At 41.5% G+C, this 18,016-nt stretch overlaps 1 protein-coding gene across 1 annotated transcript; it reads left to right on the top strand.

The window, feature by feature from the left end:
• Positions 1-2,838: 2,838 nt before the first annotated feature.
• rab11al (RAB11a, member RAS oncogene family, like) lies at positions 2,839-17,775 on the top strand. The gene is made up of 5 exons (XM_063488607.2): positions 2,839-3,115; positions 8,279-8,474; positions 10,289-10,482; positions 12,321-12,401; positions 15,735-17,775. Exons 1-5 carry the CDS (start codon positions 3,076-3,078, stop codon positions 15,872-15,874), a joined length of 651 nt encoding a protein of 216 aa, XP_063344677.1. The 5' UTR covers positions 2,839-3,075; the 3' UTR covers positions 15,875-17,775.
• The last annotated feature ends 241 nt before the right edge of the window (positions 17,776-18,016 follow it).

Consider the following 18,016-nt stretch of genomic DNA (forward strand, 5'->3'; position numbering starts at 1 on the left):
ACTTTACCATCACCAGTTTACAGAATAGGCATGTCTTTGGGCTGTGGGAGAAAGCTGGACTACCTGGAGAGAACCTACACGGTCATGGAGAGAACATCAAAACAGAAAGGCCCAGGCCAGTCAGAGGCTTTAAACACTTACTTTTTATTTATCATTGTAAAAAAAAAGAAGAAGAAGAAATTTAAAAAAAATAAGATGAATGGAGCCACTGTGATGTCACCCACTAGTTGTGGACCTTGCATTTTAAGGAGCAAAGTATCCACAGTGACCCTGACTCCTTCTTGTACCGCTCTGTCAACAAGATTTTTAATGCTGTTTAAACAGGAATAACTCACGAGACTGCGTGGGCTGACCTGCTTTTGAACACAGAGGAACTGCAGTCATTTTTTAAATCTAAAGGTTGCCACTTGCAAAAGCATTAGTAACGTTTATCATTTCCCAATAAAACAGTAATTTTTAAATCACAGAAGCACACTCCAGTAAAGTGAGATCATTCCTTGTAGTGAGCTCAGCTCTCTTGGAAACTCTGTGAGCTAAAGTATTAAAACATTTGGCTGAAGTCTGTTTCCGATTCGGACTTGCTCATTGCTCCACATGAAATGCTTAGCCGCACCAAGGGTCATAACCTCTGAGGAAATCTGTAATGAGGTCTGAAAATTTCAGAAACTTCAACACATTTGAAGACACTAACATGTGGAAAAAGTTCTGGGGGAAAAACTCAAATGAATTTTAGATGTACAGCAGCACGTCCCTCTAGCAGAGCAGGTCAGGGCAACCTTTTCAACCGTGACATCGTCTTTCCTCTCGCTGGGTGCAGATAATTAACTGGCCCAATCAATGGTGGTCAGATGATGATGCATGGAGATTAAAAGGTGATTTCTTTCCAGATCAGCTGTTGTATGGGAAGGTAGGGGATTGCCTGATAAACAATGAGCTGAACCAGCAATGACTCTTTATCAATCACTGAGTATCAGCTGATCTGTGGTGTTCATGTCTGGATTCATGTCTCTGACCACAATGTTGAAACAGTATAAATAAAAAACAATGCAGTGAAATCTTATCTGAACATATTGTTGATTAGTACACTGCAGAATTTCATAAACTTTCTCAATCTGAGTGTTTCATTCTTTAACTGGTGGTTAATGTGCTTAGGCTATGTGGTCTGTTTATTATTATCAAGTCTCTTTTGGCACTGAAGTTTATACAGAAAATAAATGTGGTGCAAATCTTTATATCTTAGACATGCACCTATGTTTCCACATTGTCTGCAAGTGGATTGAGCTTTGTTAGATTAGGGGTTTGATGGGCCATCATCATGAAATCAGGATATTTGAGTAGAAATAGATTTAAAATGTGACTTTCAGTCTTATGAGTAGCCCCATACCCTAATATATAAGGAATTACATGAAAAAGGAGAGTTAAAAATATTTTTGTCTATTGAATAACCATTTTTCAAAGTAGCAAAATAACGTATTTTTTAAAGACCATAAAAACTTGAGAATAAGCAGAAAACTCATGGTTCTACTTAAATAGCCTAATTGTGTGAACATTTTAGCATCAAAAACCCCGTACATACAGTAAAAATTTTCATTATGCAGAATGATATATAGTACCTAATCACAAGTATTGATTTATGCATGCAGCATATCATGTTAATATTGCAGCTGGAGATTATTTTAGTTACTTTCTCTGTAGTTTTATCAATAATGATACCATATAAGGTATCTGTAGATTTGTATTTAACAAGTAAAGCTTTCAAATAACTTATACAGAGAACAAATTGCAATATTTGCAACCAAAAGGCAGGCCGTACCTGACTGGATCTCTGAAACATGAGGCTTGATTATCTTCAATATACAAAAAATACTGAATTAGTTTCTCCAATGGCTCTTTTACACTACGACCTACTCGGCTCTGCTCAGCTCGACTCGGCTAAGTTTTCTGGGGTTTTTCTTTTTTTTTTTTTTTTTTTACATTTTTTTATTAGGAGTTAGTACCTGGTACCACGGACTTTTAGCACCTACTTGGTTTGGGTTCCAAGCAACCTGAGTCGATCCGAAAATGTTACGTCTACAGACTGCACGCCTCCGATAGGCCAGTCAGTGTCGTCGCTGAATGAGTCATGAGAGCGACTCTTTCACACAAGTCCAAACCATCATTTTTGACCCTAGAAACAAGGGAAATGGTTGTACAAAAACCAACAAAAAAGGAATAGACTGAGCATCACCATGGCATTAAGATTTCATAATGCCATGGTGTATGTTGCAGGTGTTTTAGTGAACTGTAATAACCTTTCTCCATGTTCTCCCTTCATTTCTTCTCACTCATCAACCAACCCAGATAGCTGCCCCTCCCTCAGCCTGGTTCTGCTGGAGGTCTCTTCCTGTTAAAAGGGACTTCTTCCTTCCCACCATTGCCAGGTGAATGCTCATAGGGGATTATATGACTGTTAGAACTCTTTCTGTAGTATCATAGCATTTTTACCTTACAATATACAGGCATCTTGAGAAGACGGATGCTGATGTAAATAAAACTGGATTTAACTGAACTGGATTCGGTTATTTAAACTAACATTTTAAATACCTATGGGGGAAAGGTTATTTTTGCAATCTAAAACTTCAACTGTCAGTGCCTGCTTAAAAGTTACCTTTGTCTAAGGCTCGGTATTACCTGTTGAGGCTTGGGGCTGCAGACGTCATCCCAGTTAACGACCGGCAACTAAATCGTGAACGACAGCACAGCGGACCAATCACATCAACGCCCCTGACAGGTGTCGAGCAGCTATTGACCATTGGGAGCGAGCGGGGGGCGGGACTTCTGACTCGACGTGACGTCACAGCTTCGGTTATGGCAAGTGACAGAGAGTGAGGAAGAGGAGGCGAAACTTTCCGAGCTCGGAGTTGTGCTCGCAGTAATTCATGTGTGACACGAATCGAGCCTCGCTGTCGTCGGAGTGACAACTAATCGCTGGTCGCGAGAGGTCGGAGTCGTGAGCGGGTGCTGGGTCGCTGTCGAAGTAAAAGTGAATACGCCAGAAGTTTGTTCGACTTCGAGTAAAACAGCAGAGGAGACACTATGACCAACAGAGAAGACGAGTACGACTACCTCTTCAAAGGTAAGCGGCCGCTAACCTGTAGCCTCTTGGCTCTGTTTTCGCGTGACCTGTGAGCGGCTGTCATTTGATGCCGAGCGGCGTGCCTAACAACAAGGTGAAAGGAGACGTAAGCCACACGTCGACTCGACGGCACCTGCATCGACCTGTAACTTTGAGTGCTTTTAGCTATAACCCAAGTTATGAAGTGGGCTTATAGCCTCACTCGTGGCCGTGGTATTGGAAGAATGGGAGGCAGCTCAGAGCTCTCATGTATGGCGTTAGGCAGCATCTGCCGGGGAGTCATCATCTTGCAGGCCTATGATGCAATCGTCTTGGGATGCGGCGTTGGTCAACAGGGGGATCGTAAGATGAGGCTCGGAGGTCTCTTAGAGTCAGGACTGAATACTTGAGGAGTCTGAATGTACAGAAAGTTTCGGAAAATCTTACCAAACCGCTTTCTGTAACAATCACACCCTTTCAGTGATCATTAAAAGTTGCTAATATGCTCTGGTTCCTCCCTGGATACCTTGAAATTACAAGTCTTTGCTTCACTTGTTGTATTTGTTTTGCTCTATCCGACTTCTGAGAGCATTAATTAGGCACAGAGGACATGACTGAGATAGACAAGACAGTTTCATTTTCAAAGAGTACAATTTAGTTTGGTATATTGGAACAAAATGTCTACCCACCCCACCAAGGAAGAGGAGGAAATGCTGATCCTGTATTTCCTGCAGGTGTACAGATAATATTTAAAGTGTATGTCACTGCTCTGCAGATGTCTGAAAGACTAGATTAAAAACAGATTAACACACATCCTTATTTTCATATATATGTATATATATTGGCACAAAATGTCCGCCAACCTCTAGGAAGAGGAGGAAATATGACCCCTGTTTTATTGACATGGCCTTCACTTCCTGCATGTGTGCTTATGCTGCTATTCATAGGATTTTAAACATATATTTCTTAAAATTAAATAACTTCTGTCAGGCAGAAGTTGTCTGCCTGAAATGAACCAAGGCCGTAACAAAGAAATCAATACTAACATTGATACTTGAGGGTGACCTGTGTAGAAAAATGTCTTTTTGCCACAAACTTTCATGTTAAAATCACCCTAAATGTTTGCTCGCACGTCATACAAAGCAAAATGTCACATTTTTAGATTTGATTTCTTGCTTTAATTGCCAGCAGAGTTGTTAAAAGGCGTGAAGAGTTAAAAATACTCGCAGCTTATAAAACTGTAAGCTTATACACTTTCGTAGATCGTGTCACCAAGTGCCAAATGCATTGTAACTGGAACCAATTGTTTAAAGTTGTCTTATCATAAACGACGCACTCGCAGGCTTATTTAAATATAGAAGACCAGCCATGCACGTGTTGTCGAACTGGAAATACCTGCACGAGTGGGCCTCGGAGAAACTCTTCGTCAGTGGACGGGGAAGCAAAGACTTGCGGGCTGACTCACCCTCCTCAGATACAGTAGCCGCGGTTTTTGGTGACCAAATTTATCTGAATAATGAACAGCAGTGTGGGAACACTGATAAGTTTATCAGCCGCCACTTAAACCAGGGAAGGGTTTTTACTGCACTGCTTTTTTTTTTTTTTTCTTCTCCTTACAAGCTCCTGTTGCACCTTGTTGCTGGACAGCGTGAGTCAGGTTGGGTGAGCTCGCAGTGAGTCACATGAGCATTTTCATACTGACGGAGACATCGACACAGGAAGTCGTCCTGCTGTCCTGCTGCACCTCTTTCCTTTCACAGACATTTTGACACGTATGAGTCTGAATTCTGGGGTTTTCTTTGCACCTCCTGCTACTTCACATCTTCACATCATTTTCACATTTCATATGTATTCTCTCTTTTTCTTATCTCATCCACTGATTTCTTAAAAATACTGATGAAAAAAGCAATTATCCTGCTAGCCTTCAGCATTAAACACTACATTAACTTCACTTAAATAGAGCTGAAGAAATGCATCATTTAATCAGGGTTTTTCCTGAACCATAATGAGACTTTTCGTGTATGATAATGTAAGCAGGACTAGTCCATGTATATGTTAAGGTTAAGTTTGGGGTCTGTTATCATAAATGTATGCATTTCTTTCATATTTCCAGGCATTTAAAAACAATAAATTAACTTCTGTTTAAAAAAACCCCAACAACAACAAAAAAGAAATAAAGAAGTATTTTAAGGTATTTTTAATACTATCATTTTATGGCAAGAAGAATCCTGGGAATCCTAATAATAGTCATTTTATTCTGTGTATTGGCACTCGAGGGGATATCATTACATTCATTAATCTCACTGAACAGACAGACTCGGGTTCTCAGTATTATTTTAGCTTCGTTCTTCACTCCCACATGTACTGGGTGCAGGATTGTACAGTATAATAGAAGGCTGTCATATCTTTTTTTTGCGAGGAATTTGAGCTCAACAATAGGTGAGTGAATGGGTGTGTAACGCAGCCATGGAATTACCTGTCTGTTGGCAGAGAGAGGCCTTGAAAAGGTTGCATAATGATTTCTAGTCCTCCGCCCAAGATCCTTTGTGCAAGACTAAATGGAGTAACACGTCATTTTTATTTAATTTTTTTTTTGGATGCCCGCACTGTCCTTGTGTACTTCTGAAATTTTCATTATTCCCGAGTATCTAACTGAGCCAGGAAAACATGGAGCTGTTTCTACTTCTGTCTGTCACGTGCTGGTAAAACTTGAATACACGGTTTCATTTTTGAAAGAACAGCATTGCTTAAATGGGAGTGCAGATGCAGCGGTTGATTGGTTATTGCAGTTTGAACTTTCCAAACAAGTTCCTGTTACCTAAGAGCAGGAGTGGCGAGCTGGGGTGGTAGGTTCCTTTTGACAGAGTGACGCACCTGACAAATGTGGAAGTGACAAACAAACAAACATCCTGATAATGCCTGGTTCCACTTTTTTTACGTGAAGATCCAGTAGAGTCCTTTTTTAAAGTATAAATGAAACCCTGTTTAGTGGTAAAGTTGATCTAATATGCTTTTCTTTATTTTCTGTCACGTGCCTGAAAACTGTAAGTCAGTAATCCTTGTGAGCCAAAGACCCGGGCTTCAAAACGCTCAGTTTCTCACAGTTTTTTTTTTTTTTTTTTTTTAACACTCTTCACTCTTCATGATGTCACAGAGAGGGTGTCCCGAATGGTGTGTTCACACCAAACATGAAGCCTTGTGTTATTCACACAAGTACAGTCACTGGAGGGTTTTTGGAGACGATCAAATATTTACCCGTAACAGCCAACAAGAGGAGGAGGAGAGTACTGCCAGTAGCTGGAGTGGAGTTACAGTAGATTTTCTCTTTTCACCAACATCTTCTACAATTTTGATAAAAAAATTTTGACAAAATTCTATATTTTTTGGCTTTCCTGTACAGCAGGGAAGCTTTTTTTTTTTTAAAAAAACTTTTGTTGGTTTGCCTCTGTTCGTGTTCTTGTTTGGTGTAAACACATCATTAAGACATGCCGCCTGAGAGGACTGAGACTTGCTTGTTTTCAGTTCCTAATTTTCTCCAACGAGACATTGAAATTAAAGGCAGTTTTCACACCTGCACTGCACCACTTCTGAACTTTTGTAGATATCACCAGAGACCGATGCATAAGCATGTGCTAGATCTGACATTAACCACTCTATAACCTGCCAGCTCGCTAGTACAAAGTCTCAGATGTGTGAGTAGTAGAGCAGATATTGTGGTGCAGTTATCATATAGCAAGTTAGCATCATGTGTGGTGCCTTCTGCACACTCTACTGTCTACTGATGTGTGCGGCATGTGAGAAAGAACCACTGTGGGAAATTCTGATAGATTATCTGCACCTCTACAACACTGCAGACACAGAGGAAAGCTTCACTTTCAGCTTCACCTTGAAAAAGAGAAGAGGAGATGAATGAATGTTGGAAAGGTGTTCAGCTGACTTTAAGATTTAACTCTTTAGGTTCAACTGTTGACAGTTTTGCTTTAATTGTAGTTTATAATGATTGACTTGAGCAGCAATTCCCAAAGTATGCGCAGTGAAGGTACTGCAGGTGGGCCTCAAGAAGCCATTCGCCAAAAATACACTTTACCTTTAAAAAGAAACAGAGCCATTAAATTTAAACATCAAATCATATATCGTAAATGTTTCCTTTGACTCTGATCTTATCTTGTATATTACTATGAAGATTTTCATATTTTCAGTCAGAAGCTTTGTAGTGGCTCAATGAAGAGGTTTCTTTCTTCAAGTTCTCATTCTGATTGTTTGGCACAGATTTGATATGTCAATGTTTGGGTTTTGTAGCGTTGTTGGTGTTCACGCTGTGTCCATTAGTTTATTTGGGATATCACTTGCACCGTCTTCAAGGCTCAGTGACAGAGTGGAAGGTAAAGGACAGAAAACCTACTTTCTTGTCTTAAGTGGCTCATTTCTTTGCTTTTGTTATGTGTTGTAATTGTCAGTTTAACTTCTGTTGTTATGTACTCATCTTCTTGCTCATCTATTTAAGATGCATCAGCCACCAAAATTTGTTCTGCATCTCTTATGTCTAAACATTTACTTAGCAGTAATTCTATTAAAGACGATCAGGACAGCTTACTGATGCAGTGAGTGCTACACATATGTGCTGTAACGCATGTTTCAGCTCTGTATGTTTAAAAATGTTCTTCTGCCCTTCAGTCTAATACTGCTGTACCTGACTTAGATTTGATGAGTGCACGTCAGCGGTTTCACCTGGATTTCTGTGCTCAGCCTGCGTGTATTTCCTGAAAAGAGCAGGTGGTTCTGATATTTTGTATACTCAGTGGGAGTCCCCTGAGTTTCTGCTGTGCTTTGGCTGGGAGCCACACATGTGCGTCACTGGCGAGGAAGGCCATCTAACAGAAATGAGGATCAAATGTAATTAAGAAATGAAAAAGAATCTCCCCATCTTGTTCAGTTTAACATCTTTATGGCATAATGGACTGTTGGTCTTCTGAACTTTTGCTTTTCCAGCTGCAGCCATAAAGTGAGCTGTGGTGCTAAAACACGCCCACCTAATATCAAATTATAGAGTAGTGTAGTTTATTTTCCTTATGCATTTTTTTTACTGTAGCATTAAGACGAGCACAAACAACCCCCTGCAGGCAGACTTAACAGTACACGTTGTGACTCTGCTGACTGTTCCTCTTGTTCTTTATTTCCCTGCAGTGGTGCTGATTGGAGATTCGGGCGTAGGGAAGAGTAACCTGCTGTCCCGCTTCACCCGAAATGAGTTCAACCTGGAGAGCAAGAGCACCATTGGTGTGGAGTTTGCCACACGTAGCATCCAAGTAGAGGGCAAGACCATAAAGGCTCAGATTTGGGACACAGCTGGACAGGAGCGATACCGGGCTATCACTTCAGCGTGAGTTCATCACACATGCAACATGCATGCAGAGATGCACACTTCACACAAGTAAAAACCTTTTTTTTTTTTACCTGTACACACACAGGTCCGCATGCATCAGTTAGAAGAATCATATAGAATTATGTGGCACAGGAAAGAAAAAGGGCTTTTTTAAATGTTTCCTTCCTTTTAACTAGGAAAACATGATCTCTTCACAGCAAGTGTTCTCTGTCTAATCAAGTGGTTACTTAGACCAGTGTCTCCCAAAGGGTGTGTCCTGAGACGAGTCTAAATGTGCTATAGCATTTTGTGACACCTGTAGTTTATTATTGCAATAAACAACTCCACAAAACATTATAACTGAAGGGTTGATTTATTTTATTGGTACTGTGTATGCACTTGTTTCCCATACAGAGGCAGAATCTTATACCCTTGAACAATGATTTCTGCTTACCAGTTGCTGAATAGTAGGAAAGTAAATAGGTACTGGGAAACAAAGCAGCTCTTCTGAGAGAAACTTGTCTAATTTAAAAGAGCGTTGGATCTGAATCAGAAGCAGAAGACCATTTAGGAGATTTGAAGTGTCTGAGAAGGCGACAGAGACGAGGTGCACGGTACAGGAGTGTGGAAAACCTCACTGAATAACTGCAGCAGTCCAGAAACAATCGCATGTTCATGCTTTGTCCAGATGCTGCAAATAGGCTTTAAAAAGTGCTTTTGTGTTATGATAATCTGACAGCATGTCAGGTGATGTGAAGGCTATTTTGGGCAGATGTTACTACAGGTGTGCCTTAATATTTTGGGTTTGATGCAGGGTGTGTCCTAGACACACAAAGTAATTATACACATGAGTGCACACGCAAATGAATGTGCACAAGAAAGCGTGATGCACCAAATCTGTAGTAGTTCCCTAAGATTTATTTAATTTTACTGCTACTTCCAGTTTTTTTTTTCTAAATTACAAGCTACAGAGCCCAAAGTCTGTAAGGATAGATGGAGGGAATAATTCTTGGGACCAAAGATCACAACTTCTCATACTTTTGATGGCTGTAGGAGAGTAAGAGAGACGGGAGCAGATCAAGAATAGCCTTTTAAATAAGAATATAGCAGCGGTTGAGCCCATGGAAGGACATTGAACCCAAATATATAAACTAAAGTGGTGAGTAAGGGCTTTAAGGTTTAACTTTAGTGCCCCACATTTTTTTTTTTTTTAAATAACATTCTCAAAATCCTGAACATTCGTAAAGAGATGGTGACAAGAGTGTTTCTTGCCTCATTAGAAATGCAGGGCTGGGCTCTAGAATATAAACCTCGTTTTAACTTGTGACTGAACTTTTTTTCTCGAAACCATCATCTATAGCCGCATGATACTGGACTGCATTACGAGTGTGTTATCAGGGCCATCCATGAATTCTGTTTAGTCAGTTTATCAATTTTAAAATGGCTAGAAAATGATTATCAGAAGTAATCAAAACTCCAAAATTTACCTTTGTTTGCCTTCAGACAGGAAGCCTTTAGCTCGTCATCTCTGTTCCTAGTGGGGTTTTTTAAAGTTATCTTCCTTGATGCTGCGCTCTTTACCAACATGAACTTTGTGAAGACCCCACAGGCTGTGAGGAATCGAGCGCACTGAGTCTTTTAAAACAAGAAGTCAGTGCTCATTTGCATTATGGGCTTTGTGTGCAGTCGCTGTAGCTTCACAGCTTATTTCTTTGTTCAGAGCTGGCTGAGTCAGTGTGACACACACAGTGAATCCTGATAGCTACAGGCTGCTGCGACAGCGAGTAGCGTCCTGAGTTTCTAACTTGTTTGTCTGATCTCACGTTGTCCAGGTACTATCGTGGAGCCGTCGGAGCTCTGTTGGTTTATGACATTGCCAAGCACCTGACGTACGAAAACGCCGAGCGCTGGCTGAAGGAGCTGCAGGACCACGCAGACAGTAACATAGTTATCATGCTAGTGGGTAACAAGAGTGATCTTCGCCACCTGAGAGCGGTGCCCACAGACGAGGCCAAGGCCTTTGCAGGTAACGTAACTGTAACAGCGCTGCAGTGTTTCTCACAGATTCTGTTTGCGGAAGTCATCTGTAAATATTTTCCAGGATACTTAAAACATGAGAACCAGCTGAAATCCACATGATGTTCACAGATGCAGATCAGCTTCAGCTCCATGTGTCAGGACACCTGTCAGTCTAGGTGGTAACTCCACCTAAGTTCACCCATCATATAGTTGTTATGAAGGGGACTGTCCATAGGGGCTAAAAGTGTTTTGTAGCAGGGTTTAAATATATTTTTTTCTAATGTAAAGTTGAGGAGAATCTGCATTGTTGGCACTTTACTCAGGATCCCGTCTGGGGGAAGCAGCTCAATGATATCCATCACTTCCAACAGTCATCTGGCCAGTGAGCTATGTCTCTTCAGGTGTCTGCACTTTCAAAATAAGAGTGAGAGGTTTGTCCACTAGTAATTGAATAATGGTGCTAAAAATACATTTCCAGTATTTCTAGGATGTCATTAATAAATGGCAGACTGCACAAGTGAAGTGTTTGTGTGGGGAAATGTTACACCTTGTGTGCACATAGAGCATGTGTGCTGTATTGATTTGTGAGGTTCTAGGACACGGCCTCATTAGATTATTATCAGGTTAAAGCTGCGATAATGAATGCATGGGATGAAGTGATCTCTAGCTGCTTTAATTGGGTCCTTAAGTACTTTTCAACATGCCGTCTGTGTTCCTGATGGTTAATATTTTTACATCTGTCAAAGGTTTTATTTCAGTTCTGTTTGCACTGTTTGTTTGTTTGTTTGTTTTTTTTGTTTTTTTTACTTTTTTTAAACCCGCTCTGCCTTTCAGTGCACACGTTTATTTTTGCCCATGTCTGCAATGCTTGTGATGCTGTAAATTATTTTACTTGAATGTGTTTAAGTACTTTAATGAAAGAACACCGAAAGGATTTGTTAACACTGAAAATGTAAAGGCTTCTGTTTGCTTTTGACATGCTGATTGGTTTTCAGCAGCTGGAGGTTTCTTTACTTCTGAACTTGAACTTAATGATTTTTTCTAACCTGTGTTGCTGCTTTCACTGAAGACACTATTCCTGTTCCTGTCTGTAGTCGCGTAAAGAGTGTCATTGTTGCTGTGAGAGGTTTAGTAGTCAGTGCTGCTACTTTTGTATACAACTCTGACCTAATTTATGATGCCTCGTTTACATAAAGACCATGTGGTTTACACATGTATGCAAAGTGTGATAGTAAAGGCTTCTCTCAAAAGAAGACAACACACAGACTAGGTTGCCTCTTATTATTATTTAATTATGTGTTTTATATCTGTAGCTGATCAGATTGGCAGTTGATTTACCCAGTAAACCACTTTGCATGTTAGCTGACATAATTCATTTCACTTTTTATAATGTAAACTCAACTTATTTATAGAGGCTAACATTTTACCATATGTACAACATTCAACATCCTCTGTTCTTAACTGGAAGGAAAACTGGAAGAAGAATTGGAAAGGACTGAATGTACAGTGTGCTCACGCACAGAAAGCAGATTTGTGTCATAGATGAGCTGGATTACAGTTAGAATTTATCTGACATATTCTATGTATCACCAAATGTTGGATAAACAGTTATCAAAATAGCAAATTAATATTCCGTCAACTAATAAATCTAATCAAAAACAAACTACGACGTGAGCCGTCAAACAGGAAGTGGCTGAAAGAACTACAGAGGCCCTGGAGTGAGCACATAATGCAGGAAAAAAAATCAGTCCCAGTAAAATAAACCTCAGCTCAGTGACGATGTTGAAGCTAGAATGGTGTTGGCCTTTAACACTAATTGCTCTTTTGTGCATGTTTGTTTTCCAGAGAAGCACGGCTTGTCTTTCCTGGAAACGTCAGCGTTAGACTCGTCTAATGTGGAGCTGGCTTTCCAGACGATCCTCACAGGTGAGTGTCACGTTTGTGGTTATTTTCTAGTGCATTTACCTCATATCGAAATGTGTTCTGGTACTTAAGAGAAGCACCGTTTAATAAAAGTTTTTGTATGCAATATATGAGAATATACGTAAATATTCTCGTCTTTGAGTTTATCTAACAATACCTTATGTTTGCCACTAGATGGCAGCAAAATCCATCTAATCAGTCCTCGGCATCCACGCCTGTGTGCAGAAATACCACCTTGATCGTTTTTTAAGGTCAAAAACAGGAATAATTGCCACACTGAAAGACCAGTCCGGTCCTGAGAGATGGCACAAATGCGCCTTACCAGATGCATCTACAACTTGTTCAAGAAAGAAAATGTGATGTGGGTTCGCAAATGTTTCCCTAAGTGAATGTCTATGAGCCGTTTCCCTAGGAGGCATATGGCCACACTAACAAGTGTAAGATTGAATAACATGGAGAAAAACAGCAATTGTTGTGACTCAGTCAACCCCTGGAGTGCCTAAAGGGACAATCCAACAGTGAGTGGTGCTTCCACTTGAATTGCCCCAAGGGCTATCAGCCTGCAAGTATGCGCCTCTTCCAGTTTGTATTCTTACTCTGCTCAGGCAGTTTGAGCCTTTCTGCCCACGCCACGGCTTTATCAGTAATTTCTAGTTCACATAAACTTCAAACCAACAAGCCCCATTTAGGTAACATTGGTAATTGGCTCATTAAGAGAGAAGAGTAACCGTGCATCAGCAAGCTAGTAAGAACTGAACTTTAGACCCATTGGAGCAAAGAAGCCATCGCTCATGTAGCAGAGGATAGTTCTTGGGTCATCAAGGGTCATCATGTATATATGCACTGCAGCTGGGGCTGTGTATGGTTCATAGTAATGAGTTGTGTTTTTACCACCTGACACGTCACATCAGAGCGCCGAGCCTTGTTTTGCTTTAAATGTTCTTGCTTCATAGGCAGTTTTTATTTCAGGACCATTTTGTTCCACATCTGGGTGCAGTTTAGTTAAAGAGGGAGTATGCAACAGCAAGCCAGAGGTGTTTGCACAAGTCCTGACCACTCCAGTGACATCCAAGTCAATGTTTAGTTGAAATATTTTCTCGTAGGCTTGATTGATTGTGTTCAGAAACCATAACTATGATGCTTTTGGTCAATAATTGTTATTGTGATTATTCAACACAGTGATTCATAAATTAAACAAATGTCTTACATTCATTGAACTTAAAAAGCATGGGACTTTTTGCATGAGTTTTCCTTGGAAATGAAAATGAGGGGGACATGATATGGGGGTTATCTGGTAGGGAGTGAGTTCTGACTGTAAGCCGGTGTTGTAAGAGCACTCACTGTTCCCTTGCAGCCTCTGTAAAGAGATATCTGTGGGTACCAATGGGACAAGAGGCCCACGTGCTAGCAAACTATGTAGAGCCTATTATATAGCCTGTGTATACTTTAATTCAAATGTATGGGGAAAAAATGGGAGTTGAATCCTGTAGGAAGTTGGATCCAAACCTGCAAGGGCCACTCCCTTCTGGTCCTCTGCCTCCATGAGCCACACACATGGGGAGAGCCAGCAGCCGACCAACACCTCAGTTCCACACTGGTGAAAGTGGACCACATTAAAAACCCTCGATAATCAGACAAAGAAAGCTGCAACCGTTAATGATCTCTCCATAGCTTCACATATGGAAACCAGACTGAAAGACCACTCAGCCAAACAACATTAACTTCTTTAAGAAGGATCTTTTTGTCCAAACATTCCCCTTCCATCATATTGGTTCACGATGAACAAAGTGAGCGTTTAGGAAGGACACGCCAAAATGAGGCCTTCCATCCATTTTCTTAACTGCTTATTCAGGTTTTTGGCCCTGGAGCCTAAAGGTGCCAATATACCCTCTGCAGTGGTCACTTCACTCGTTGCTGTGCCATCGTCACAAAGATTCAGCCATGTGTACCCACGTTAAGGCACAAGAAGCCGCTCCCTCCTAAACGATAGGCGTCGCGTCTCAGACAGTATCGCGTCATACACGCTGATAAAGAGGACAGTGTTTTTTTGCAAAGTTCTTTTTACAAACTCAGGTTTTCAAAGAGTTGCAACATCCCCCTCTGTGTGTCAGTGTGTCTCTGAGCTTCTCTGCAGGAGTATCATTAAAATAATGGTAAAAACCTACACGATTGTAGAGGCGCGCCACAAAGATTGTGCCTCACAACACAGCATATGACGTGAAAACGGCCTAACCCAGCTGTCACAGGGTGAAAGACAGTTCACTAGTCCTTCACACTCATGCAGTGACAAGAAAACCACTCACACCCACATCCACACCTGTGGCCGATTACCCTAGCTAACATACACATTAGCTATAAGAAGAACAAATAAACGCAACAAAGAAAGGGTCTGGGTGGTTTAAAACCAGGAAGGTGAGGTGACCACTAAACCACTTGAGCCTTTAAAAGGATAAATTAACTGCTATAAAGATTTGTTACTGCTCTTTAGGAAACCCGCCCCCCCCAAAACATTTCTAGTTTAAACTATTCATCCATCATCTTCCCCTTATCCGATTCAGGGTCGCTGGGAGGCCTAGAGCCTATCCCAGCCGTGAGGCGAGAGGCGGGGCGCACCCTGGACAAGTTACCAGTCTGTCACAGGGCTAACACAGGAAGACCGGCAACCATTCACACTCACATTCACACTTATGAACAAATTAGATTCACCTATTAACCTAACCCCACTACCTGCATGTCTTTGGACTGTGGGAGGGAAGATGGAAGACCTGGAGAGAACCCACGCAGACAAAAAAAAATATGAATCAATTATCAGTTAACTTAAACACAAAAAGCCAAATTAGTAACTGAAATTAAAATCTGATTACTCTCACAGCCCTGTTTTGAAGTGTAGTAGAAGCAGATGGATGAAGAGAAGAACCGATGCTCGCTGTGTGTTGGAACGCTTCTTGTGTATCGCCTGTGAAACTTGGTTGCATTCTCTGCTTCTCAGCATGAGCATGCAGGATCAGAGGAGCAGATCACAGTTCTTGCAATTTTAATATAAAATGTATTGCATCTTGCAGCTTTGGGGAATGCCTAAATTGAGACTTGATTCTGCCACATGACATAACGATGCCAGTTTAGGATGGAAAGAATCTGTCAGTGCTGCCAGGAGTCTGGATAGAGCAGTTGTTGTTCAGTTTTGCCATGCTGCTTGTCCTTATCACAATATGTCCCACTGTTGGCTGGATTTATAGGCATCTACACGTAACTTACTCTCTCTCTCTCTCTCTCTCTCTCTCTCTCTCTCTCTCTCTCTCTCTCTCTCTCTCTCTCTCTCTCTCTCTCTCATCACAGCCATCTACAACATCGTGTCACAGAGGCAGATGTCAGGACGCAGCGACTCAGACTTCTCACCAGCCTCCAACGTAGTGCCCATCACCGTTGAGCCCACCCAAAACTCATCCAATAAGGGCGCTTGCTGCCAGTCTAACTAAGACTTTCCCGCTGACCTCCTCCTCCTTCACCTCCAGGCAAATGGGGGAAACAGCCAGATAGGAAAGACAGACAGATGGACAGGGAAAATGGAGACAGGTAGAGAGAGTCACACGAGGACACTTGGGTCTGATTTGTCTGTTTGGGAAAACTTGACACAGTGAAGAGGAGGGGATGGTGAAGAAGTTTAAATAAGCAAGCGGGACGTTTTCTGAGGGAGGATTGGTGTTGATGGAAAGAAAACGGGTGACTTGCACTGTTCATTAAAGACGCACATGATCAGAATTGATTTGCAATCTAAGAAAAAAAAATTTATTAAGGTTCCTTTCGTGTCCTCCCTTTGAAAGCTCTATTTTACAAGCTAGTAAATGGTTCCTTTCAGTTTCCCTCTAGCGGGATATTGGGCTGTAAAAAGAGACTGAATTGCAACCACTGTCCTTCCCATTTTTGCAAAGTGTAGATTCTTCCGAAAAGAATGTCCCCTTCTAATATTTATTGAACACTAGATTGATGTCTTGTTTGGCCAAAGGGTTTAGTTGGTTTATAGTTTTCACTCTGATTTCTTCATAGCAAGGGGAGCTCGCTCGTTTTATATATTTTTTGTTTTGTTTTGTTTTGTTTTTTTAATGCTTTTGCCTACAATCATATTTGTGTATGTTTAAGGGTAATGCTCCCTCACTGATGTAGGGGCAAGGGGCTCAGGCCGTTTTTCCTAAGTGCACACGCTGGAATTTGGTTGTGTTCCACCGGGCCTCTCAGAGCAATAACATCCCTTCCCAACACTGACATGCAATTTCTTTTTTGATTGCTTTTGATCTTTGTTTGGAAGGCTTTCCTGCTCTGTGCACACTTTGTACTCCACAGATGAGTCATGCTCCAAGCTTTGCTAAGCGTTAACTCTAAATGAGATGGGATAGCTGCGTCGCTAGTGGACGGGTTAACTTCCTCACACGGCACTGGCTCTGCCCGTGACCATTTCACCCCTGCCCTGAACCCGTGGAGAGGGAGAGATCAAGGAACTGGGTTTAAATGCACGGACAGCCCTGTGCTACCGCTGCCTGCTAGCTAGGATAGATGGCTGGATAATATTTCAGGGGATGAGGTAGTGAGGGCACTCAGCCCTGCCCTGCTCCCTTGGTCTCTGATGCACCCGAGATGGCTTGTTTTACTGTAAATGAAATCCTCCACTGCCTGCTCACCTACTCCTTTCCATCTCTCCCTGTACACTGTATGTAACTGGAACAGGACTCTGCCTTCTGGGATCTCCCCGAGGTCTGCCCTCACTTTCACTCGTCTTTATTTCCTGTGGAAGGGTGGGCGGGGGGTTGTATCGGGAGTCAGGATTGGGTTTGTTAGTATCTAATAGTTTAATAGATGAGAAAAGGGAGAAAGGACGGTAGCGTTTGGAGGGGCTTGATTAAATCCAAAGGTTATGGACACAGATGGTGTTTATCCTGCTGATGTGTTTCCACATCAACACAGACTTCTGTTGAATTCACAGGTCTTAAACTGGGTGGTGTTAGGTTAGGGCTTTTAAAACATTTATTCTAATATGTATATTTGGACCGCATATGTATAAATAAATCTCATTTCTTATAGCCTGTGTCTTCTTGTGTCTTTTCAGGATTTTGTTAAACAAGGACAGGTGGAAGCAGCTGGCTTCTTTATTGCTAGAAAGGCAGAATTCATTGAGTGAGTCATGTAGGCTGGGATAGCTCGGTAGGTAGAGTGGTGGCCCCATGATCGGAAGGTCAGGGGTTTGAATCCACCGAACAGCTACCCTGAGGTACCCCTGAGCAAGGTACCGTCCCCACACACTGCTCCCCGGGCGCCCAATGGCTGCCCACTGCTTCACAGAGTGAATGGGTTAAATGCAGAGAGGAATTTCCCCACAGGGATCAATAAAGTATACATTATTATTATTATTATTATTATGATTTTTGCTACTGTGTGTTTGCTTTGTGCAGATACATTGACAGGGCTATATTTTAGTAACCTAATCTTTAATGTACGCTCTAATTTAATACGATATTTGCACAGTGCTCTAGAATGACACGTTCCTCTGATCGCTGAAATTAAAATGTGACAAGTCAGAACTCCCGTTTCAAAGGGGGAAAAATGACTGGTATCGATTGGAGATCATT

The sequence above is a fragment of the Pelmatolapia mariae genome, linkage group LG10_11 (genome assembly GCF_036321145.2).
Source record: "Pelmatolapia mariae isolate MD_Pm_ZW linkage group LG10_11, Pm_UMD_F_2, whole genome shotgun sequence".
In the NCBI taxonomy this organism is placed as follows: domain Eukaryota; kingdom Metazoa; phylum Chordata; class Actinopteri; order Cichliformes; family Cichlidae; genus Pelmatolapia; species Pelmatolapia mariae.